Source organism: Zonotrichia leucophrys, chromosome 1 (assembly GCF_028769735.1).
Source record: "Zonotrichia leucophrys gambelii isolate GWCS_2022_RI chromosome 1, RI_Zleu_2.0, whole genome shotgun sequence".
Classification (NCBI taxonomy): Eukaryota; Metazoa; Chordata; class Aves; order Passeriformes; family Passerellidae; genus Zonotrichia; species Zonotrichia leucophrys.
The window spans coordinates 80,142,523-80,168,523 of record NC_088169.1 but is presented as its reverse complement, the minus strand read 5'-3'; the positions used below and the strand labels follow the sequence as shown (position 1 = coordinate 80,168,523).

General features: G+C 40.8%; 1 protein-coding gene across 4 annotated transcripts in view; it reads left to right on the top strand.

Annotated features, from left to right (window-relative positions):
• The window catches only part of FAT3 (FAT atypical cadherin 3), a 399,599-nt gene that overhangs the window by 338,820 nt on the left and 34,778 nt on the right, over positions 1-26,001 (top strand). For all 4 annotated transcript variants that reach the window (XM_064719072.1, XM_064719053.1, XM_064719062.1 and 1 more), the window contains 8 exons: positions 6,554-6,943; positions 9,185-9,399; positions 10,163-10,300; positions 12,921-13,064; positions 13,611-13,808; positions 16,637-17,435; positions 24,646-24,780; positions 25,800-25,957. In XM_064719072.1, coding sequence (XP_064575142.1) covers positions 6,554-6,943; positions 9,185-9,399; positions 10,163-10,300; positions 12,921-13,064; positions 13,611-13,808; positions 16,637-17,435; positions 24,646-24,780; positions 25,800-25,957 — 2,177 coding nt within the window. The remainder of the gene's footprint in view (positions 1-6,553; positions 6,944-9,184; positions 9,400-10,162; positions 10,301-12,920; positions 13,065-13,610; positions 13,809-16,636; positions 17,436-24,645; positions 24,781-25,799; positions 25,958-26,001) is intronic.

Here is a 26,001-nt window from a genome sequence, read left to right as displayed (position 1 = left end):
TGAGATGGGTGAACCAGAGTAACTCTGGAAAAAATAAGTCATTCTTTCTGTTTAATTGGTGTTGGCAAATCCTGACCTTAAAGGCTGTATTGTTTCGGGTGCAACACTTCCAAGAAGGTGTGGGCTACATTTTCCAGGAAGATGTAGGAGATTGACAAAAGAGATCACAAGTCTGGAAGAAAAGTCAGGAAATATTGAAACAGTTGAGAGGGTCTGCCAGGGAAAAAAGAGTTGAGATGATAAAATATAACAGTCTTCAGCTTTCAGATAAGTAGCTCTGAGGAAGGAAGCTGACCCTAGTTCTTTTTTCTTTTCCCTTGTCTTTTATTAATTTTATTCAATCTCAGCAAAAAGAGCAAGATTTTTAGTTGTAAGAAAAGTGAGACTCTGGGGGGTCCAAGGAGCTTCTGCAAGTTCCTGATCAAAGGAGAGGCCTCTGTTTGGGGGTGAATTGCATCCATCTTGTCTTTGTGCAGGGATAAATTAGATGACCTTTCAGGATTCTGGCTCTCTTCACACTTTCTCATTTCTAGTAGTTTCTTTAATTTTTGAGCTTTCCAAGACATTTTTAACAACATAGAGGCAAAGAAGTAGAAAAGGGAGAATTGTATCTCTTGGATTATATTGAGTTAATAAACTCTGTCTTTAAACTGGAACACTTAAATATATATGTACATGAATAGTCTCTATGTATATACACATACACAAATATATAAAATATAATATACAAACTATCTGATCACGTGTCTGATGAAGAGAGGCTGAGGGAGCTGGGGTTGTTTAGCCTGGAGAAAAGGAGACTCAGAGAAGACCTTCTTGCTCTTAATAACTACCTAAAAGGAGCTTGTAGTGAGGTAGGGGTTGGTCTCATCTCCCAGGTAGCAAATGAAAGGACGAGAGGAAATGGCCTCAAGTTGTGCCAGGAAAGGTTTAGATAGAATATTAGGAAAAATTTCTTTACAGGCATTGGAATAGGCTGTCCAGGGTGGAATTACTACCCCTGGAAGTGTTTTAAATGTGCGTGGATGTGCTGGTTGAGGGTATGGTTTGGAGCTGGGTTAACAGTTGGACTCAGTGGTCTTAGAGGTTTTTTTCTACCTTAATGGTTCTAGTCATGCTTACATATGTATATATGTGTTTTTTATCTTTCTCTCTGTGTGCATTCCACTGCTTCTGGTTATGTTTCCCTGTGTTGCCAGCTGCAATGTGTAACCCTAAATCAGGTATCTTCAAAATCCCAGCTTCAGAAAAATTGACTCAGGCTCACTGAAGAAAACAAGTATATATGTCAAGTGATGTAAACCAGTACCCAGGAATATGAAAATCCCTGGGAGGAAAGAGATGGAGGGTGAGCCAACTATCCAGATCTTGACTTCCCACCAAAAAGACAACTCCTGTCCCAGCTGAAATGGAAAGCAGGGTTTTAGACACCCATTAATGGTCCCATACTGCTAACAGTTTGTACCTCCCATTTCTGTCAAGTATTTCCCTTCAGTAAGGGGCTGATTATCTTCAGGTCTGCCCTGCTCTCACCCCATGGTACCCTGACTCCATTGAAGCAGTGGTGTGAACACAGGCCTTTGGGGTTAGGGCTATTTTTTTCCCTCAGAAAAAGGAAGAATAGTGGAAGTCTATCTTGGTAGCAGTGTTATGGACTGAACTCAGCCAGGTTTTCTGCTTAAGCTGTAAAAATCACTTGAAATATTTTCCCTGTGGGGCTATATATTCTTCTACAGTTCAACAAGGTACTTCAGGCAAGGTTTCTCTTTCATCTCAAAATGATGGAGTACAGTACTATAAAATCTGCTTTAGAATTCATCTTTTGTCTTGTTTGCTGTTAACGAAGTTGTGGACTTTTATTTTCTAGTAATTGGCCTTGTGGGTTAACATTTGGGTAGTTGGGAAGGGTCATAAGTACACACCAGTGTTAATCATCACATCATAAAAGAGGCAAGAGGAAGCACAATAATCAGATAGCTTGCTTTATATGTCTGCAAACCACTGCTAAACTGAAAAATATTTTTTTTCAGCTTGTTTTCTGGTCTACATCTTGTTTATTTTTAATACTTGACATTACATTTCTTTTCATCGGTTTTTCAAAATGAAAATGAGTAGATGACAAAAGTTAATGTCATTTTTCAGACATAAACTAAAATGAGTGGTTTAGCTGTATTTGGGGAAGCACATTAAATGAGTTCAGGGTGACAGATGAAAACTGAAAGGAGAAACACTATGTGTGCCTTTTAATATGTGTAACTTTTACTTTATGCGTGATGCATAAAGGTATTGCCCAGTGCAGAAACTTACTGTCACACGGGGATTGTGCCTGTTGGGTTAATGCTCAGCCTTTTAATTGGTGTCAGTCTGGATCAAAATGTGTTGTAACTCCACCATTTTCAGTTGAGCTGCACCTCCAATCCTGTGTCCAGTTCTGGGCCCCTCCCTGCAAGAAGGACATTGAGGGGCTGGAGCGTGTCCAGAGAAGGGCAACAGAGCTGGGGAAGGGTCTGGAGCACAAAACTGGTGAGGAGCAGCTGAGGGAGCTGGGGGTGTTTAGTCTGGAGAAAAGGAGGCTCAGGGGGACCTCCTCTCTCTCTACAGCCACTTGAAAGAAGGTTGTAGTGAGTTGAGGGTGGGACTCTTTTCCTGAGTAACAAGCTGTAGGACAATAAGAAATGGCAGCAAGTTAGGCCACGGGAGGTTTAGATTGGGGAAAAGGAAAAATTTCTTCTCTGAGAGCATTGTCAAGCACTGGAACAGGCTGCCCAATGAAGCAGTTGAGTTACAACCTTGGGCAGTATTTAAAAGATGTGCAGATGTGACGATGATCTCAAAGGTCATTTCCAGCCGGAATGATTCTGTGATTCTGTGCTTTATACAAGGAGGATAATGATAGTGCTGAATTGTGAAGCAAAGTTATTACATATTCCTGATGCTATTTAGAGTACTAATGACATAGGAGTTGTCATGATGTGACATTCAGTGTGTGCCCCTTTGTTTTAGTACAGAAGAAACCAAGAATAAAAGCCTGTTTGAAGAATGGTGTTTGAGGTACTAGGCGGGTGTGTGTTTTACAAGCTCCTCACACCTGAGATTTGGCAAAGGGCAATATTCTATCATATGCTAATACAAGTCTAAATAGAAAAGGTGTTACCTTATTCCTTTATTTAAAAAGAAATGTACTGCTATTTTCTTATTGTAATAATGATTCCTGCAAAGGCTTTCCTTGTTCAAATAGCTCATGTTCATGATTGGCACCTTAGAAATCTGAGAAGTTTGAGTGAGTGAGTTGACACAAAACAGTTTGCAAACATTAACCCCCCCAAGAGCTGTAGGCAAGCAGTGTGGGAGGATTGCTCTCTTTACCACTGCAGGAGCCATGGCATTGAAGCAGCTGTTTCCTTTCCACAGAAAGCATCTCCTTTATAGCAGAATCTACCATCACCTCTGTGGCAGGGATGACATTACATGCACTGGTGGACACTTCACTCTCAGGAGAGGGTAGCCCCTGGACTAAAGCTTTTGAATTTCAATAGAAATAGCTTCCTACTTCACCTTTCCCTCATGCCCATTTCTCTGCCAGCCTTGGGTCAGAAAGCTCGGTAGAAACAGCTATTGATGTAACAAACACTTTCTTTCGAGTGCTGTTTCTGCCACAGTTTTTCAATTATATTACTCTTAAAAAGTAAGTATTAAATTCCGCCCCTCAAAACACTGTATGAGAGGGTCAGCACACAGCTAAGATCTCCCTCTGTATGTCTCCTTTTTTTCTCTTTTTGGCATTTGGGCCAAAAGCCACCAAGAGTTGGTATCTGTATACCCACTCAGGTCTTCTGACCTAATCTTCTGTCTCTTCTTGCATAAAATGGCACTTTCTTTTTTTCTTTCATGTCCCATGGGAAAAATAAGACTGTTCTCTTCATCATACCAGACTGGTACAAGATAACCTATGTCTCTGGAACTTCTGTGTTCCTCTCTCATTTTCCAGGATGGAAAAATAAAAGCACTTAATATCAAGATTTTACTGTCTCTATTTCTGCCTAAAAATCCTGTGTATTAGAGTGAGCAACCACAACACCACACTATGTCTGATCTGTCTCCATTGTAGGAACACCAGTAATGGCTTACAAAAAACACTATTAATATTTTGTTAATTGATGGACATCACTTTTAGGAGGTAGAATACAAGAAGAGGGGCTGTATTATTTGTCAGATTGCCTTTACTGGAGTTACTACCTCCTGTACATAAAATTGCCCTCTGTGGTGTCGCATGCACCAGATTCTCTCTCCCCTCTCCCCATTGCAAGATACACTTGCTGAAGTTTCCTGGTGTTTCAAGGCACAAGGCATCCATTGGCCATTCCCTTTCTGGCTGTTTGTGCTCTCAAGGACTGTGGTATATGAATCTTCTGTCGTGTGCCCAGGTGTGCTGTAGTGAGTATCAAAAAGGGAGTTTGTGCCAGAGAAAGCTGCAAACCAGACTAAGGCTGTCGTGCAGTTACAGATGAGTAGAAGGTGTGTGTTAGGGCCCCTGCCTCGGAGGAGTGTTTGATACTGTGTACAAACTGGCAGGCACCAAGAGTGGCTGGTGCTGAATACTAAATAGTTTTACACTTAAAACTCATGTGTAGGTTGGGTGCTCAGTGGTATGCTCTGAATCAAGGGAAAAAATACCCCATTCTCCAGCATCCCTCAGGATCAGCTGTTATTACTAACTCATTAATTGTTATAGTCATGTCTGTCCTTTTTTTGTAAGTAGAAGTTCATGGGGAATGTGTAGCTAAAGGAGATCCTCCCCAGTTGGAAACGTAGATACCTCCAACCATTCACACTCTGAAAGTCATCCACTTTCTAGAGGGTTTTACTACCTTTTAGTGTTTGTCAGTTTGACTGTCAGCTGGCAGAGTATTTGGATATATGTATCAAGAGACTAAGGAAAGGGTGTGAGTGTGCTCTCCAGCAGCTGTAGGGTATTCAAAGACTTCGTGTTTTAACATGAAGAAATTTCCTGTGAGTTTTTGGGCTCAGTTCCTCCCCTATAGGACAGGAGTCAGTTCCTTGATTGCCTTGCTGTTTTGCTGAAGGTGGGACATTTTATTTTTCACATTTGTGATGCCATGGTGAATAGAGAGGCTTTGCTGTGATTAAAAAACCAAACTAAAACAACACAAAAACCCTAAGAGCCTAGTTCACTGCAATTTTGCCATTTGATTTGTTCCGTATTTTAAAGGCATTTCAACCTTTTAAATTTGCTCTGGTGTCTCAAGCGCTGCATAAAAACTTTGTTCTCTGAAGAGCCAAATAATAATTCCTAATGTCCTTCAAGTAGGGTCTGAGACTTTGTAGTTGCTCTAGCTTTTATGTGCGTGTGATTGAACAAAGAGTCTCCCAGCTCCCCCTTGTGTGGATGCTCAACTCCTGCTACATCAAGCAGAAAACAACTGTGATTTGTGCTGCTTTTGATCAGACATTTCTACAATGCTTTGCTGCTGGAAAGCAGAATAATACTGTCACAAATTTTAAATTAACAAAATATGCCTGGAAGGGATTGGTAGCTCTTGTTCATCTGATTAATGTCAGGCTTGTAAAGCCTGTTCTCCCACAAAAACAGCAGCAAATGCTCAAGTGAGAGATGTTGAAAACAGAGATTCTCAATTTTAGTGGATCATTGTGTTTTAGTTATAATCTCTTACTGAAGCACCCAGGACAAAATCACAAAATCAACTAGCATCAAGGGAGTTGAATTAGCTTATATCTGTGTTCACTTTTAATTAGATTTGAAATGGCTATCCCACTGTAGTGCAGAAACCAAGTCAGTACCATCCCCTCAGGCCTTATTACTGACAACAACCTTAGCATAGATCTGCATATTCAGCAGTTGAGTGCATAGGTGCTTTGTATTGGGAAATACGGGCAGGATTTTAAAAACACAGGATACCTTTTTTACAACTCAATTTTTGCTCTTAGGCTTGGGAACAGAGGGACTTTCCTTTTTAAAATGTTCATATTCTGGCAGGAGTTTTTTGATGCAGCTTTTGTTTAACAGATATCATCTTATGATAATATTTTTCTGCTCAACAGTGGAATCAAGGCAGCACTGGTAGCAAGTACATTCTGTGCCACCTGATGTATTTCTACGGGTTTATTTTCCCCTTATGTACATTTCTATTCCTTCAAGATGTGCTCTGAGACATTTCCAATTTCACCATTCTGCTTGTCTCATCTAATTCAACTATAAACTCTTCTGGGCAAGGACCATATCTGGGTTCTGCTTTCAAGTTTCAATATCTAAGTTTTGCACAGTAATCTTAAAAAAAAAGTATCAAATGATGAGGGAAGGAACTTAACTTATCCACAGGGATTTGTCATGTGAGAAGAGCATGCCCTGACCTCCCAACTTTCCACAATACTGTACCTACAGGCACTCCTACCTCTACCCCCACTGGGAATGCTCGGTGTGATAGCAGATTTTGCTTAGGGTTTCTGTTAGATGGGGAGAGATTTTTCTTCTCTTTATTTCTCATTTTCATTTTCCCATTTGCTTCTCTTTCAGGTGTGAACAGAAAAGTCACCTATTCCCTGTCAGACTCTGCAGATGGTTACTTCTCAGTTGACCGGTCATCAGGAATCATTATTTTGGAGCATCCACTTGATAGGGAGCTTCAGTCCTCCTATAATATCACTGTAAAGGCCTCAGATCAAAGCATTGTGCTCACCTTATCCTCGTTTGCCACCGTTACCATTACAGTGCTGGACATTAATGACAACCCTCCCGTGTTCGAAAGAAGAGATTATCTTGTGACAGTACCTGAAGACACCTCACCTGGCACCGAGGTCCTTTCTGTTTTTGCTACAAGCCAAGACATTGGTACAAATGCTGAGATTGCCTATCTCATCAGATCAGGAAATGAGAAAGGGAAGTTCAGGATTAACTCAAAAACAGGTTTGTAAAGTGGCTCTTACTTGCAGTGCTAAATTAAAGCATCAGAAAAACTTGAATGCTCTGGGGAAGGCTCTTGGACCAAAAGACTCCTAAGGCCAGAGACTCACATCTTGTCATTGTGTAATTAACTACACAGTTAAAAAGCAATTTTAGGTTGGAGAGTGATGTCAGCTACGGTCGCACATGGCTGCCCCAGCTCAAGTGGAGAATACTTTTCTCCATTAGTAAGTCTGTCGAAACCAATATAGATGTGACAACCTATTAGCCAACTGTGCAAAACACTTCTGAACATTTGCAGTGTTCACTTGCTTACCAGCTGAGTACAGCCTCAACTGTCTGCCCCTTAGAAAGCATCACCCAGTGCTACCAGGACCTGTTAGGACCAGTTCAGTCCTAATACATGATTGCCATTTATGTAGCTATATGCAGCTTCCCTGACTTAGGTTGTTCTGATTTGTCCTTTTGACTTCAGCCATGGCTTGGGTTGAGATCTTTTTGGTTATACATCACAAATTTTAGAAGTCCACCACTGCTTCTCTATGATAAATACCAAACAGAGGTATCACATTTGGTGTAAATGGCTCCTTTTCTCCAGATTTCCTTAGCGGGATATATTCTTCATCCTTACTGAGTTTTTTATTTCATCAACTGTAACCTGTTTATTCTGGGCTTCCTGTAGTGGATCCCCTTCTTCTCATAGCATTCAGGATGACCAGTACAAATCTGACACCTGAGTCTGAGAGCAAAGCAGTCTTGATTATAAATGCTGAAGAGAACACTTCTTTGGGTGCAACTGTAATAGCCAGTAACATGAAAAATCTCAAAATTATGCATTTTATCATTTCTAGAATTGTGTGCAAAAATGGCTCTCCCCTCTGCAGAGGCTGCTGCCTCTCATGTGAGGGACTTAACATAACTGTGTGTTGTCTGTCATCTTCATCATGTTGATTAGAGCTAGAAAAATTTAAACATAAATATGCCTAGGCAGGGATACTTAACTTCACATTTGACAATGAAATCAAGGAAATAAATCAATAAAAACCCATAATGAAGCTTAATCACACAGTAAAAAAAAAAAAAACACCAAAACTAAAACGATATATTATTCATTAATGTGTGACAGCTCCATTATTATCCATTTAGAGGCAGGAGATCAGTTTCTAGACAGCAGAGTGGTGATGTAGCATGCCTGATCAGAGCTTGAAAAATAATGTACTTCACACCATTTATCAGTGGGACCTAACTCTCTGCTAGCCCCTTGGAAGCTTCTCTTTGGGGCTTCTGCTTTCAGCAAGTCATGCTGAAAGGTGGAATTCATTTGGAGAGAGCCCAGACAAGATTAAGACGAATAATCTGAGGTCTGTAAAATGTGACTTAACAGGAAAGACTGAAGGAATTAAGGCTGTTTAGGCTAGAAAAGAGAACACATGCTGTTAGTTTTCATGCCTATAGAAATTACCTGTGAAGAAGAGGGAATGGCTTTAAATTACATTTGGATTACTTTGGTAAAATTATAGGAAGAAATTCCTAGCTATAATGTATATTAAGGCCTGAAATGCATTTCCTAAGAAGGTTAGGAAGCTGATATTGTTGGAGGTTTGTAAGAACACTAGAAATCGCATCATTTCTGTCCTAGAGGGAATCTGGGTGTATGCAGTGAATCAAGTTACAGAGAGTCTTAATTTTGGTTGTGTGGTGAAGTAACATAAATATTATAAACCTAGTTTAGTGGGGAAGTCTCTGTTTAATCACTTAAATGATAGACAACTGATTTCTCAGAGGTATTCATATCCTATTCATTTGTATTTAATTCATGGGAAGTTAATTGTGTGGGAGTGAATTTCTGTTGACTTGTCAGGGCTTATTTCCAGAGTCGGCATCCAGTTCTCCCAAAGGCTCTGTGAATGAGATGGTAAATGGGTGAATATGGCCCCCACTTCTTCATCTATGATCCTCACATAATGAGAGCTATTTTCATGAGGAACCATTCATTGCCGCATGCCTTGTAAAGGTCCTTTCTGCAGAGGTAACCCAAGTGCAATTGGCATCATTCTCCAATCAAATGACAGCAGTAGAAACCTGAATAAACATTTTTATTGGATTGGGCAGTCTTACAGTTAGTGTTGTATGTGTGCCATGGTGATAAATAGCATGCTGTACTGTTTACTACAGTCAAATCCCTTGCTCTGTGGCATCATTTACTTTTTGCCGGCTGTTGACATTCCCTACTTTGATTCGAAGGAGTGATTTCCATTGTCGAAGCTTTGGATTTTGAATCGTGCAAGGACTTCTACTTAGTAGTGGAGGCGAAGGACGGGGGAACGCCGGCGCTGAGCGCGGTGACGACGGTGAACGTGAATGTGACGGACGTCAACGACAACGCGCCCACCTTCAGCCAGGCCGTCTACAGCGCCGTCATCAGCGAGGACGCGGCCGTCGGCGACTCCGTGCTCATGGTGAGCGGGGCCAGGGTGCCATTTTGGTGGGGTGAAGCCCCCTGCCCCTAAAAAACTGCTGCACTGCCTAATTATGATAATTACTACGTCTTGAGGCCCCCAAAACGTTTTATAGACAGTACTCTGTGTCTGCTACTGCTCCCCAAGCTGCTGGCAGCTTCTCCCCAAAAGAAAGTAGTGGTAGTACTGAGCCTTTCTTTTTAACCCTGTTATGCTGTCAGAGAGCAATAGCATATTTTAGGCGTTGCATTTTGTTACATTACATGAGTCAGCTAGAAAGAAACAGATTTTAATAGAAAGGCAGAATTCTACTTTTCAGTGAAATGCAATCAGAGTCATAGGGTTGGGTGAGATCTTAAAGATCATCTAGTTCCAACCTCCATGGTGTGCATAGGGACACCTTCCACTGCACCAAGTTGCTCAGAGCTCCAAATACATAGTATTTGTGTAGTCTGGCATGCAGTGTGCCATCCCCAAACCTCACAATATTATCATCTTGCAACTTGTAGATCCAGAGAGAGAGTGTTGTATGGAATATTAAGATTAAAATATTCTGTATGTTTTCAGACTAGAATTTTGAAAAGGTCCAAGTGAAGCCTCCTAACAAAAACCTATTGGATTGATGCTTTAGAGGTGTACAGTTCAGGTATAACTAGTCTGATGGAATGTGAAGTTTACTTTTTTGGTGTGTTGAGCAATTAATGTATCATACAGATCACTTGATATTTGTTTTTCTAATTTTTTATTCTTCTCTCATGAAAAGTTGATAGCAGAAGATCTGGACAGCCCTCCCAATGGTCAGATTCATTTTTCCATAGTGAATGGGGATCAAGACAATGAATTTTCAGTTGATCCTGTTTTGGGACTCGTGAAGGTTAAAAAGAAATTGGATAGAGAAAGGGTAAGACATGTGGGACTTCTTAACTTGCAATGACTTACAGATGTGCATCAATCTCCAGTCTGCTGCTAGCTTGTGTGGAAGGAGTTTCTTTTATACTCTGCAGCAATCAACCTGAGATGCTCCAACAGGTCTTTCTGATGCTTCCCCACTTCCATGCCAGCCCTGTCCGCAGTGTTTCTACACGCCCACTGCTCTGCTGCCCCTCCCACCATGCACCCACACATCAGCTGCATCAGGGGAGAGCAGCAGCCCTGGATTTGCCCCGTGGTGCCAGCAGGAGCTGCTGCTGTGTTAATGAGCTGCCTCCTCTCCCTTGTGCGTGCAAGCGCACACGTGCAGCCGTGTGTGCAACAGAGTGGTTACAAAATGCTCCAGATTGTGGCACCGAGCGCCGAGCTGAGACCTCAGCCATTAATTAGCGCTCTGCAAAACATGCCACTGGGGAGGAGATGTTGTGAAGTGGTCAGGCTGTACCAAAAGTGAAAGAGTGCTTCATTAAATAGGTTCTGCTGCTTTGTTTGCTCACTCCATTATTCATTCAGGATTATTTATCACCATTTTGCCATAGCTAGCAATTAGCAGCTTTTGGGAAAAGAAACAAACAAATGCAGTTGCCTGTGCTGCTAGCAGGGCAGAAGAGTGCTGCATGGCTTCAGAAACCTTACAGCACATAAGGAAATCTGTGCCTCCTGCCTCTCAGCAATGCACCCACAAAACTGGGGAAGCAGATTGCTACCTTCAGAATTTGGGCTCAGTTGAAGAAGCTCTTCAACTGGAAGCAAATCTTGCTTCTTAAAACAGTGGCAAAAATCTCTTTCTGTATTATGACAAAAGCAGGATGAAATTGTTCGTGTTTGGTGGTAGAATGACTTTACCAATGACTGTCTAAAACAGGGGAGTAACAATGGCTGTGCGTGTTACAAGTTGGCTGTAATAGAAGCACAGGCTGAGTTCCTTAATATGACTTTTTCTAGTTTCTGATGTGCAGCTGCATTCAGATACACACACTTACCCTCACAAGAGTGTGCATGTGTAATGCCAGCTGTGTTAGGTCTGCATTTTCCAAAGTTTCATCAGTTAAAATAAGCTGTGATATTGTCTTTTTCTTTGCTTCCTTGGCACATTTCCTAGACACAGGTGTTTCTGACCCCTTCAGGGAAAATTATGTATGATGCCCCATCTGCTGTAGATCCCCAAAGGTAGTGCTGACTCCCAGGATTCAGTGGTTTAAGAGAACTTATTTCCAGAGCTGTAACCACACAGAGACCATGACTTTTGCCATCTGCCTTTCTGGGATACATTGAAATGAAAGTGAACACAGTAAAAAAAAAACTGGGAGAGATTCTACAAAACTCTCTGGTTTTAGCTAGCAGTGGAAATTACAGTTAAAAAACAGATTCTAATTCTCTTACTCAAGTTACTCGACTTTCCATAGCTCAGGATTGCTCTTCCTCCTGTGTCACTTTGCCCCCCCCAAATCACAGTGTATCTCTTCCATACAACCCCCCAAATCATGTTGCCTTTTGCTTTGTCCTCCATCCCAGAAGAGCCCCCTTATTTTGTGTGCTAGGTCTGAGCTCCTCCCTACCGCAAAAAAAGCTGCCATTTTTCAAATTTATTTGGATTTCCTTCCCTCACATGCCCTTCTCAATAAAGCCCTTTTAACGTTGTCTTGTTCCCCTCTGCAGGGCCATGCTTTTCCCCTTTCCAGCCCGACACTGAGAGGGTGGAGCAGCATGTTTTTGCCCTTCTCTTGCTCCGCTGTGGGAGGATTCAGGGGCAGACGTGTCAGCAGCTTTCTCTGCAGAGCAAGGAGCAATGTACAGTAAAAAGCAGTTGTAAGACCTAAGGAAGCCAACATAAGGATGCAGTTCGGAAAATCCAACTGTCATCCATAAACTGTGCATAGACAGAGCTTTTGCAAGTTGTCACATATGCTCACACCTCACACACGGGCACATATGTGTGTGGAGGGCCTGTGGATGATGCACTGAACTGCCTGCACTGCACTGTTTTGTGTCTGTTGCAAAAAAGCAGACTCAAGCCCACTTATCTTCTGCAGAGTGGTGGATAATATTCTGTTGCTACAGAGACTGTTGTCCCTCGTACTCCCAAATGTTTTCCAGTGTGTTTAAGCCAACTGCCTGTGAACTTTTTCTTGGCTCTCCATCACTGCTTTAGAAACAGTATGTGTCAAACTGATGCTGGCTCTAATAAGCAATTTATATAATATCTTGGAAACCAACTGTAAGATAAATAGAATCAGGTCACTTATCCTAGCGGACACCTAGGAGAGATGGAAATGTAAGCTTACAGGACTAATGGCTGAGTTCAGATATTATCTGTCACTTATTTTCTGTCTGCCCCTTTGTTTCAGGAATGCTTTATCTGATGCAGCTATTTTAGTACAATGAAGCTGTTATGTTTATTGGTAGCCTTTTAAAACAGAAGTAGGGGCACAATATGGTGATAAACAGGATAATGTTATACTAAGGGCAGGAAGGTAATGAGGCCAAACAGCTTTCCTTAGAATATGGATTGTGGTGCATTGAATGTAAAGAACCTGGGTTAAAATTTAGGGCCGTTTTCACAATGATTTAATGTTTTCACCTTTTTTCAGATATCTGGTTATTCATTAGTTGTCCAGGCAAGAGACAGTGGTACCCCTCCTTTGTCTTCATCTGTGACAGTCAATGTGGACATTTCTGATGTGAACGATAACAGCCCTGTGTTTACTCCAGCTAACTACACAGCTGTAATTCAAGTAAGTTTCTCCTGCACATCAAAAACTTCTCTGACTTTTAAAGTGCATGGGCATTTGGTTTCAGTTAAGTACCTTTTGATGATCTATCTGCAAAACATGTATCAAGTGATCTTATCTAAAGGAAAATATAAACAAATCTTTCTTGAGTCTTTTGATAAGTTTCTGTTTGCTGAGGCTCCTTAACCACAGCATCTGGCACGCATTTTAACATTCATCCCTGCTGCACCAGGTACTCCAACCTCAAAATGTTTGCTCTGGGATAAGTTCACACTTCTTTGTACCTTGCTCTGGGTGTGAGTCTTGACTTTTAGTCAGTCCTGATCTGACAGAGTATCAGAGAGAGCCCAGCAGGCCCTGGAGGTGTGGCAGGTTCCTTCATCTCTGCCCCTGGTCCATGGGGCGTAAGCGGTGTCAACAAAGCTCAGCTTGTGAAATGCCAGCAAAGAGCATTCAGTTGAATATTCAGGATAGAAAAATGTGCTATTTCATGCTTGCAATATGTATCATTTTAATCCTTTTCTTTATACGCTGTGTATATGTGTAAAGGAAAATAAACCAGTGGGCACAAGCATTTTGCAGCTGGTAGTGACAGACAAAGACTCTTTTCACAATGGCCCCCCTTTTACCTTCACCATCCTCACTGGAAATGAAGAGGAGGAGTTTACACTGGACCCTCATGGCGTTTTGAGGTCTGCAGTCATCTTCAAGCACATGGTCTCAACTGAGTATGTGCTCTGCGTGCAGGTAAGGCTTGATTTTTACATCTGCATTCTACACTGAAACAAAAACCTCTTCGTGGTAGGCAGCCTGTACTTTCCCTGTATGGGTTGTTTTTAATGCACTGTATTCTACAAGTAAATACCACACATCCCAGTTTGCAAATGCACAGTGCAGAATATTTTCTTTGATGTTCTTAAACCTGGTTTTATATAAATATAAATAGGTAGCCAGCCACCTTTCCAATTTCCTTGGCATGAAATGAATTTTCTGAGCAGCAACCGTTATGGTTTAAGATTTTCATCATTTTTTTCTGTGGCTAAGGAAGTAAAATGAGAAAAATGCATTATATACATATAAATACACCCCAGAACAAGTCACTGCAAAATACTGCTTTAGGAAGGAAAATAATTTCTGCTTTTAAGTCATAAATTTAATCATAAATTTTTGGAAGCCTTCCAAGAATTCATGAAATCACATTTCCAAGGTCAACTTAGCTTTTAAAGAATGTCAAAATAAGACATGCAATAGAAGTTCAGCTCAAACTTAGCTTTAGAATAATTGTTGAGAAGCTTTGTAACCAGGGTAATTTTGATTGCCAAAAACTGTAAATCCAAAAGTAATTTGTCCACATTTCTCAGGTCTGGCAGAGAAGATGTATTAGGGTTCAATAAATATGCAGGTCTAGGGAATGAACCTCTTCACTGAAACGAGTCATGGTCCCATAAGCTGTGTCTGGAAATTCTTGCTTCCTCTACTTTCTTTGCTGGTGTGTATCTCTCTAAGCACAGCCTGTCTGTTCCTTTACAAGCACATTTAATGATGTTCACAGCAGTAGCATCCTTAGAGGCAATTGTTGGTTACAATTCACAAAATACAGGCTCTGATGCTAACTAACAGTTCAAATCAAAGTTTTACTAGTTTGCCATTTAATATTCTTGAAACCTATTTTTAGCCTTATAGGGAAATAAAAAATCATCACCTACCTTTCTTTCTTTCTTTCTTTCTTTCTTTCTTTCTTTCTTTCTTTCTTTCTTTCTTTCTTTCTTTCTTTCTTTCTTTCTTTCTTTCTTTCTTTCTTTCTTTCTTTCTTTCTTTCCTTTCTTTCTTTCTTTCTTTCTTTCTTTCTTTCTTTCTTTCTTTCTTTCTTTCTTTCTTTCTTTCTTTCTTTCTTTCTTTCTTTCTTTCTTTCTTTCTTTCTTTCTTTCTTTCTTTCTTTCTTTCTTTCTTTCTTTCTTTCTTTCTTTCTTTCTTTCTTTCTTTCTTTCTCTCTCTCTCTCTCTCTCTCTCTTTCTCTCTTTCTCTCTTTCTCTCTTTCTCTCTTTTCTTTCTATGCCTTAACAGTAAAATATCCTGCTTTCTGAGTCATTTGCTAGCCAGAGTTCTAGTGTAGCCAAAACTGGGCATGAGAGTTAAATTTGAGCAGCATCCACCAGGTTTAGAGATCCATGTATTTCATATAAGTGAAATATTAGACACACCACCATGTCTGAGATGCACCAACATGCTCAGAAAACCATGCTGTCGGATTGTGGAGGCATAATTTCTCCCAGTATTATTTTCTTCAGGGATTTCTGCAGTGAAAACATATTTTATAGTTTCCTGTTGTATTTAGACCATAGAAGTGTTTCTTTCCATCCATATGTGCCAGAGTGCTGCTTTCTCTTTTCCACTATCAGATTTCTCCACTGTATGAGGTTTATTAAGAATTAATGTTAAAATAGAAAATGGAATGAGACCTAATCTCTTCTCTATGTACCTGGGCTTTTGTCTGCACACATATATAAAATATTTTTAAATACTCCTCACAGCACTTTTATGAGTGAAGATGAATAAATTTTAGAGTGTCTTAGAGTTTCTAATGTGCTTGTAGTAGTGTCCGTATTACTGTTGTCATCCTCCCATTTTTTCCTTCAGCTTGTAAGTTTTCCTCCTGTGTCCAAATACAAAGATCTTTGAACGCGTCCCACATCTCTGCCTAGTGGCAGTTTAGTCTTCTGTTCTTCTCTGAAGCAAATAAATGTGTGGAGCAGTATATCGTAATAGGGACTTCAACAAAACATTTTTCTTATTGTAGGAAAGGACCCTGATTCAAGTTTGCACACCTTTCTGTCAAGATGGCCTTGGGTTTTTTGTCAGACTTGCTCTTTTGCTCTCTATAAAAATAGTGCAAATGATGCTATAATACCTGCTCTGGGTCATCCAGTCATCTTTCCAACTGCAGTGCTGCTCTCATATTTTATCATTAGTAACAGCACAAGCACCTATTTCATTTTTGGAGGGTGATAAATTTTATTTATGTCAAGCATGTTTCTTGGTTGCTTCAGGTAAAGAAGGACAGAATGCTGTAGAAAAATTCTGAACTCCCTCACATCCACACAAACTAAGCAGAGTGTGGAATGCTTTGGAGCACACCAAGCAATGCAGAAGGCTGATATTTCACTGGAATTCAGTCTCTTCTCCAGGGTAGAAGTGAGCCCAAACTGTGTTTGGAGCTGAATGTACCACGTTGTTGGTACATTCTCTGTTGTAAAGATGACAAGTGATAGCTGTGGGATCCTGGGAACATTGCAGTTTGAGTAATGAGACATTCTACTGACACATTTCTCTCTTCAATCCACTTAGAGATCAGTGCTTCCCTAAAGAGTTTGTAAGTTCCACTGCTAGAAACGGCTGAGACACTTCTTTACATACGTATTTGGCAAATGCATTTGAGCGTTCTTTTGAGAACTTCTTTCCAGAATTACTGATTCTGTGAGAATATACATAGCAAGAAGTTACGGTTGCAGGCTGTGTTCCGTGTGTGGTTTTATTTCTTATTTTTTCTTTTCTTTTTTTTTTCTAAATTACATTAGGCAAAGGACTCTGGGAAGCCTCAGCAGGTTTCCCATACCTATGTTCAGGTGAGGGTTATTGAAGAGAGCATTCATAAACCAACTGCCATTCCACTGGAGATTTTCATTGTCACCATGGAAGATGATTTTCCTGGGGGAGTCATTGGGAAAATACATGCCACAGATCAGGATGTGTACGATGTCCTCACATACACCCTAAAATCAGAGCAGAAAAGCTTGTTCAAGGTCAACAGCCATGACGGGAAGATCATCGCCCTCGGAGGGCTGGATAACGGCAAGTACGTCCTGAATGTCTCCGTGAGCGACGGCCGCTTCCAGGTGCCCATCGATGTTGTGGTGCACGTGGAGCAGCTGCTGCAGGAAATGCTGCAGAACACGGTCACCATCCGCTTCGAGAACGTTTCCCCGGAAGACTTTGTGGGCCTGCACATGCACGGGTTCAGGCGCACCCTGCGCAACGCGGTGCTCTCCCAGAAGCAGGACAGCCTGCACATCATCAGCATTCAGCCAGTGGCGGGCAGCAGCCAGCTCGACATGCTGTTCGCCGTTCAGATGCACAGCGGCGGCTTCTATAAGCCTGCCTATTTGATCCAGAAGCTTAGCAATGCGAGGAGACACTTGGAAAATGTGATTCGTATTTCTGCTATCTTGGAGAAGAATTGCTCCGGACTGGATTGTCAGGAACAGCACTGTGAGCAAAGTCTGTCTATTGATTCACATTCCCTGATGACTTACAGCACGGCGCGAATTAGTTTTGTGTGCCCCCGCTTTTACAGGAATGTGCGCTGCATGTGCAATGGTGAGTACTGCCCCCTCTTCCCCTCCCATCGCTGCACATTATGTGATAGGATCCTTTTTATTCCTCTGATGCAGATTAGAAGGGGCATTTCAATTCAGTCCACTAAAGCACGACTGGCTGATGCCTTGTGGGAATTGATTTCTCAGGCTCGGGAAGAATTGTTCGTGTTTACTGATGTAAATGGAAGTTTATGAACTTTGGCCTTTTACGACAATGACTGCTTTCCTGGAGGCTCTGCAATCAGCCAGCTTCCAGGGGAGGGGAAGGAGTGGGAGAGGAAGGACCAGGAGAGGGAGGGATGTAGTTTCCCAATCAGTTGGTGCCACCATTGGAATAAACCTGGATTGTGACTGCAGCAGAGCAGCCTGCTCTCCAGCAATGCACCAGCAGTATCCAAGGAAAAGCACCCCTGACCTAAGCCGGGCAGGTGGAAAGGCCTTTCTCAGTCCCATTGTTGCAGACAGCCACAGAAACCAATGAAGTATTTTATTAGCAAGCACTTTTCCTGACCTTTAATGCTGCAGTAGGGGACAGAGTGGGTTTCAGGCTGCTCCACATTTTGGCAGAGATTTCACATGGGCATATGACAGACTCACAAGCCAAGCTTCTGTATGATTCTGTGCTTGGATTTTAAAACCTCGGGCAGTGTAATACTGGCTCTATTTCTTTTGTTTGCCAGACTATTTGCTCCTCATTCCACTTCATTTAAGAGCAGAGAAAAAAGCTGCTGTAAAATCAATACATCTAAGTCTCCCTCATCTTAAGCACACATGCGCACACACACAGAGCAATACAAGAATTCAGCAGCCATAGCCCTCAATAACCGACCTTTGTTTCTGCAGCAGTCAGCAGGTCTTCATGTTTTACCACTGACCTCGGTGGGGATGAAAATAGGAATAAATTGCATAAAACTTAACCAGAAATCATTTTTCTTCCTGTGGCACTTGGATAATAGTGGCAAAGAAGCTCAATTCTGAAAAAATACCATGATCTCTATCTGAGGTACATTCAAGAGCAGACTATCTGTCCACTTTTTAACGAAGAGTCTTATAAGTTTCAAATAGACATATCTATCATAACAATAGTCAGCATTTTGTTACACATGAAAGGCTCTGAAGTAAAGGATTTTCACAGATTTAAAAAGGACAATGCTGCAATATCCTCCAGTCAGGTCCAGGAGCCACTGCGGGAGCACTGTCTGCCAAACTTCTTTATATTCTCTAAATTAAAACTTAGTCTCACTTTTGTATCAAGAAATCACAAATCCTCATCTCCATGGGGATAGTGATAGTCCTCACAGTCAGAAATTGGTTTTCTGGCAGCCAAAATTTTCACTGTTTATAATTTCATTTCACTACCTATTAAAGTCAATAATGATGTATTATTCCCTCTGCCTCATAATCTCTTAGCTTAACTCCAAAAAAGGGACTTTGCAGTGCAGCACAGTTCTGACCCAGCAGCTCTCCTGGCGCAGCGAGCTTTCAATGGAAGCACAGAAATTCAGCTGGGACAGCGATTTCCAAATTTTTCTGTCATGTACCAGTCAATCCTCAAAATGGATGACAGGCTGCTGGAGAGGCAGTGTGGTTCTGAGAGCGACTGTGGCCCTCAGCCTCTGGGCCATTTGTCATGGCCTTGAAGACTGCTGTGAGGGAACACTTGTAGCAGGCAGCTTGTCCTGGTCCTGCTGAAAAGCCAGAGGGGTTCCCACTGCTCCTGTCTGAGGCACTATGTGGGGATTTCCCATGGGGGATCCCCACGATTTGGGGTGGGGTTGAGCACATCCAGCCTGCCATACAGCCTGTAGTAAAAAAATGTCCAGAGCTGCTGAGTTAGGTAGAGTTGCCAAAGAGGTAAACACCTTGGTGTCTATCACTTGCACAGAAATAATACACCTTGTTGGGAAGCAAAAATTCATGCTTTGGGCCTTCTCCTCGTTAGTTAATGCTTAATCCTCTTCTACTGTTTTTAATTAAAGGAGCCACAGTAAATATTTTGGTATTTAGGCAAACACACTGTATTTTCTCACATAGGAGATGACAGAGACCTGTGAGAGCATAATAGAGCATGTATGGGTAGTTTTGCTTCCATGAAAGCTAAAGACTAGAGTAAGAGAGTTGGAAAAATGCAGTACTTCTTCCATCAGTAGTTCTTATAAATAAATGCACAGATGCAGCAATTCTGGAAAAAGTGCACAATTTGTTTTGGCTTATTTAACAAGACAGCATTAGCAAGATATTAGCAGTGTAATAAAAGTATTACACTTCCTTTGTTGCTAAAATAGTTCCACATCCAGTAAATATTAATACCTTGTATTATGAAAAAGCCATTAAAATACTGCATATGTTTCCAGAGATCTGATTCAATTATGGCCCAGAAAGCTTGAGTTTGAACTAATTCACTCATTCTTGAAATATGTATCATACTTGGAGTGTTTTTGTCCACTGGCAGATGTCACAGATATGCACAATTTATGCATGCCAGCTGTGCATAACTTACCTAGATTACCTTTGTGAGCAAACAGAGTTATCTAATGTGAAAATGCAGGGAGACTGTAAAGTAGGCAGTGGGTGAACGTTGGAGTTTCAGCAGCTCATCTCTGGAAGAGTAAGTTCAAAAGTTCACATGCATCAATCTTAGCTTTTAAATCAATAAAATTGAACTAAAGAGTTTTCCAATAACACAGTTTCTCCTTAGATTTTTTGCTCATCTGTTTGTGTTTGTATGAAAAATATTGTCACAAACTGGGGTTTGTGTCAGCGTGACCAGAGGGGCTCTGCAATTACCAACCTCCCATCACATGGCATGAGGTATGCAAACATCTGTCAGGGAGAAATAAATGTAGGAGGAATGGGATAAATATATTCCTGTAAAACATTTCTCACAGCATTCTCATTTTTCAGAGGCAAAAATCTATTCCGTATTTTTTCATGATGCAAAGTAATTCTTTTGTGTTGAGACAAAGGTGCAGGGGCAAAGCAGGTTTTGTTGGAACTGCTTTGCTCTAGAGTTGTTCTGCATTATGATCTTACAAAAGTGTTGGTATGCTTATAAGTTCCAGAGCAAAGAATGGATTGAAGTAGTCTTGACAAATATGGACCTATATCTACATCTGTCCAGGTCACTCCAGGCCCCATTTGCAGATAGTGGGAAGAAGGAGGTATTTTTAATATTGTGATACATCTCCCCCTAGATGTCTAAAATCAGTAGGATACCCTAAAGTTAGATGAGATGAATTCTATTTCAAAATGTTTAATATGGTTCTGGCCTAATAGTTTGAAAGAATTTTTCTAATTGCCCCAAGAGTGTTCAGCAAAAATGCAGACACATCCACATTATTTAATCAAGAGAACAGGGCCTTGGACCACTTTCTCATGAAACAAGGTAATCCAGACTTTATGAAGCCACTTTTAGTATTTTGTGAATGCTCTGACAGAAGGAAATCATAGACTGTGAGGATCTGTTGTTAATACAGGACCTGTTCTTCAGAGGTGATTTTTGGCCTCAGCTCCACAGAGCACACATTGCCTCTCAAAGAGTCCTGGATGCTTTGAAGGACTGGACATCAGCAACCCAGTTCTTATGTGTACAACAGTGCTTTTCCCATTTTCAGGAAGCACACACATGCATATTAATGAGCCTGGAATTCTCCTGGCAAGGAAAATTGAAGGAAAAGGTCTGTGCTGGGAACAGAGAACTGCACATAACTTGGTTAGATCTGGATGTAGTCTGTTTTATGTCACCTTTGTCCAAGGAAGGTTTTGTCCCTGTGTTCCTGCAGCTCCAGCTTTCAGGAATCTCCTTCCTTTCAAGCTTTTTTCATATAAGTGAAAAAGCAGAGTCTTTGTAGTACTCATACAGATTCAGGAGACTGGGCTGATGGAAAACCACCTAATATCACAAGGCTGAAGTTAAAATTCTTGAAGCACTCAATTTTCAAAATATATTTACAATCCTAGAAGTGCTCCTTTTTGGAAGGAATAGGAATTAAATAAATCTCTCGTCTTTTAATGGAACAGTGTTTTCTGCCTCAGTATATTGGTTAGAAGATTGAAATACTTTTATCTTCTTTTAGAGAATTTAACTGAAGATGATCTGTCAAAATCAAGTGGGTCTATTCCACCTTTTCCTGCCACGCACTGCTTGATGCTAGCTCGTGTGTTTCTGTGGTACCTTGTAAAGAACAGTTTTTATTAATACTAATGTGAGTTTCAAGAGAATGCTCGAGATTGTCTGGACCTGCCTAGAAAAAAAAAGATCAATTTGAACCTGTATTTCTTAAATCTTTTATTGGATGGAAAATAGACTGCTCTTTGGAGTGGAAATGCAACATTAGAATAATTTTATTTAAACTCAGGCTGTAAATCTTTGATGTGGACAACGTAACCTTGAACAATTTTACAATTTTGCTCCTCATAGTTGTGAAATCAGCCTGAAAATGTGTGTTAGCTGGGGCAATGCAATAATGCAGATTTGTGGCTTATGTACTTATAACCATACAGACAGGCATAAAGCACTTCTAGCAAGTCTGAATATTTTAAAGTTTTGTGACAGCTATGAAATCCTGCTGCAGCAGGATGAATAAAAAGTTGGTTTCCTTGTAGTTTACCAGAAGCAGTATTCTTGGCCGTTCAGGATAAACAGTTCTTTCCACCGTTGCACAGAGTACGTTAGATCTTTTCCATATATTTTCTGAATGTGAAAGGATGTCTCCAAAGTACAAATCAGAATTTGAATCAGGTTAAAAAAACCTGGCAGAGGTGAATAACAAAAGAAGCTGTTCCTTTATTGCTTCATGTCAAGGATACAGTCATAGGTTAGGGGATGTGAAAATTTGCAGAGCCACATTTGGAAATCTCAGTGTCTCTTTCTGCTGCACAGTGACGAGCTGTGGGGCTTTAGTCCAAATGGCATGTCTGTCAGCTACACAGAGGCTCACTTGAATTGCAGCCTCACTAAAGTTTTAAGTTTGTTCAAAGAAGAGATATACTCTGCTGACACTAGAAGGCTGTGTATTTGTCACATAAGAATGAGTTAAAATAGCTAAAACAACCAAGGCGAAAATAAAAAGCAGTAGAATTTTTAACAACCCATTATAATTTCAGAAATAAATGTTGCTTGCCTTTGAATTCTAAGAAATTAGGAGTTTTATTCTAAAAAGAAAAAAGCCAAACAAAGCAAAGTATAGCAAACATCACATTCTCTGTTAAATTCTACAGATCTTACATGTACATAAAATAATAATCTGTAGTCCAGAACCCTATGACAGTTTTTTCTTGATTCTATAAGGCCTAAAGTGTGACTGTGTATTGCAGCTGTTACTCCTGTTAATGTTACCTACTAATGTGATTAATAAAGATTGCCATGCATCATTTTCTAACAGTGCTACAGGCAGTACTGTAAATCTTTTACTCCATAGACCTCTCAAACAAATGTTTGATAAAGGAGGAGAGGATGTTAAACATTAAATTGACTGTGCTGTACATCAAGGAGGACATTTACAGTAATTGCCATATTTGTAGTCAGCCCATGTCCACTCTGAAAGCTACAGTAGTAATTTTTCTTCTCCCAGAAAATACTTACACTGTCAGGTAATTTCAGCTATGCTTACTATGAGCCCTGCTTGGCTTGTACAAAAATGTGAGAGCAGTAAGATTCTTTATTTCATTACTTTTGGAGATGTACTCTATGGCAGGTTGACTCCTTCCTTTATAAACTGTAAATAAAATAATGTGCTCAAAAAATAAACTAGTTTTTGAATCTGATAAGAATTCTACAATATGGATCCTGCAATATACAAGAACTGCCAATATTCAGAAAGCAATAGGTAGGAAGGTGTTTTTTGTCATTGAATTCATCACCTGCATGTCTTAAATAAATTAACTTGATAAACAAAAGAAAAGGTGTCTGTTCATTCCCAGCAACTGCCTTTGCCTCCATTCATGCTGGGGCTGCAAATCAACAAAAGCAAGGGCAGGAGTGCCTTTTTTTCTGCACTTGAAGACTACTTTCATAAGTAGTCTTCATACTTCCATACACAGATGCCCAAATGTAGAAACTGACCCTGCATCTCCCAAGTACCTTATTGCAACCCAGAAGGGGCTAGCTGTTGTGGAAGTCACATACTTCTGAAAATTCATCTGTTAAGCAGCAATAGTTGTATCATGTTTTGTATTTTTATAGACAGTGTGTGCAAATCTTTTAAGATTAGGGCAATCAAAAGAGATTTAATTAGACAATTCGAAAAGTTAGATTGAAGTTTTAGCTATACCCCATGAAATGCAAAAAATTCTTTTGACATTGATAGACTTTAAATAGTAAATCCTTGATATGCTCAGCATGATAGATGTAAAGAATTTAGGGGGTTCTGAAAAAGCTACATATAATTGTGTCTCTCAAGTATTTTAAGCAAACTGAAAAGTCAGTACAGTTCTGTCCCTGCAGATTAGAAAAAAGGACAGCAGGTTTTGGTAGCCTGGGCAAGCTGGATAGGAGGTAAGATCTCAGAAATGTCAGAAGGAACATAGGGAGAGGGCAAATTTGCCTGTGCTGTATGGTAAAGCTGGCAGCATGTCCTGTGTAGTATGAGAATGAAAAATCCAGGTGTCACTGTAGCCCAAGCATGGCTTAGAATCACAGAATATCCTGAGCTGGAAGGGATCCACAGGGATCATCGAAGTCCAAGTGCTGGCCCTGCACAGGACCACCAAGAATCACCTCATGTGCCAAGAGAGCATTGTCCAAATGCTTCTTAAACTCTGGCAGGCTTGGTGCTGTGACCATTTCTACCTCCTTAGATTTGCTTCTCATGGGTGTGCTGGAGGAAGAGGAGTGCTTAGCTTCAAGCAATTTTTTTCACTTGTATCTCTAAAGCCCTCATGCAGGAAGCTTTGTGGGAAAGAATGGCTTGAGAGTTATCACACACAGTTATAAACCAGTTACTGCTCATAATGGTTTGTTTTTATAATATGTTCCCATGGGGTTTAGGGCAGTCTTTGGAAAAGAACTATTGCAGTTCTGCTGTGTACTTGCCCAAAAGCTGTTCCTTTCTATGAAGGTTTGCTGGGGCTTTTTTGTTGTTGTTATTATTACTAAGCCATTTTTTGCTTGTACTGAATTGTGCGATCAGTAATGGTCTTTCATTACTCTTGTGTTGCAGCAGATGATGCTGTACACTGTGGATCCCTGACAGTGTTTTACCTTGTTGCAGGAGCACTGTGCCCAGGCTCCACGGATCCGTGCCTGGAGAAGCCGTGCCCAGGGGACATGCAGTGTGTGGGCTACGAAGCCAACCGGAGACCGTTCATCTGCCAGTGCCCGCCGGGAAAGCTTGGCGAGTGTTCAGGTGCATGTCACAGCCATAAAGGGGGAGATACTTGGACAGTAAAGTGCTGCCATTCTCATTTTGTCAGGCAGAGGCAGCAGTGAAGTTAACAGAAAATGTACTGCTTAACCCATCTCAGCACGGGCACTGGGGGTGTGTGTTATAAGCCCTATAAATACTTGTCTTTATGGCTAAGGGGCTGTATGTAGGCTGTGATCTAGTTTCTGTTTGGAAATTCCCACTGGCTTGCTCAAATACCAGCTCAGTAAAACAGGCTGCTGAGAAAACAGGATTTTTCCTTGAGAATGTTATGCCAGATGTTTTCCTGCCCATGGGCAAAGCTCTATAATTAACTCTTCTGCTTACTATTTAGATTACCAAAATTCCAGCCTTTATTAATGAAAACACTATGCTATCCCAAAAAGAAAGTTTGAGGACATCTGCTAGTTCTCTGCATCTGTGTTGTTCCCTGGGATATGAAGAGCCAGGTGGACAGGCAGTGAAGCAGAGCTTTCTGTTGACTTCAGTGAATGCCAGGCTGCAGGACAGAGGATTTGTGCTGGTTGCCTGATGAAAGCACAGCAGATTCTGAGCTGTGGTACTGGGCAGCAGTTGCAGGGGACTCATTGCAAGGGTTTGGCTGATATCTGCCCACATATAACTTGACACCCATAACTCAGCTGTCTGATGTACAGGTGTGGTCATCTTTGATTCCCTCTGTTATCAGTTAGGCAAGACTGGTGCCTCCAGGAGTGTATAAGCTGAAAAGTGCTGAATACTTGGAGAAACCCCTTTTTTTTATTTCTAAATATGGAGAAATAGAACTTTCCTCTATCCCCTGAAAAATAGTTTAAAAAAAGGAAATGCAGAAATATTTTGTAGTAGATGCCAGCTTTGTTTTCTCTCATCAAAAATGAGTTTTATTTACTTCTTCTGAGTCATTCTCATAAACTTTATAAATTCTTTAATTACTTAACAGTTGAGGAATTGTTTTATGTATCACTAAAAGCACATGTGTCTTTTCAAAATGGTTGTTTCAGGCCACACTTCCCTTAGCTTTGCTGGGAATAGCTACATTAAATACCGTGTTTCTGAAAATAGCAAGAAAGAGGAATTCAAGTTGGCTCTCCGACTGCGAACCCTGCAAAGCAACGGGATTATAATGTACACCAGAGCGAATCCCTGTATAATTCTGAAGGTAATTAAAATAACTTATCTTTTCTGCAGTTGTTTTTCTCAATT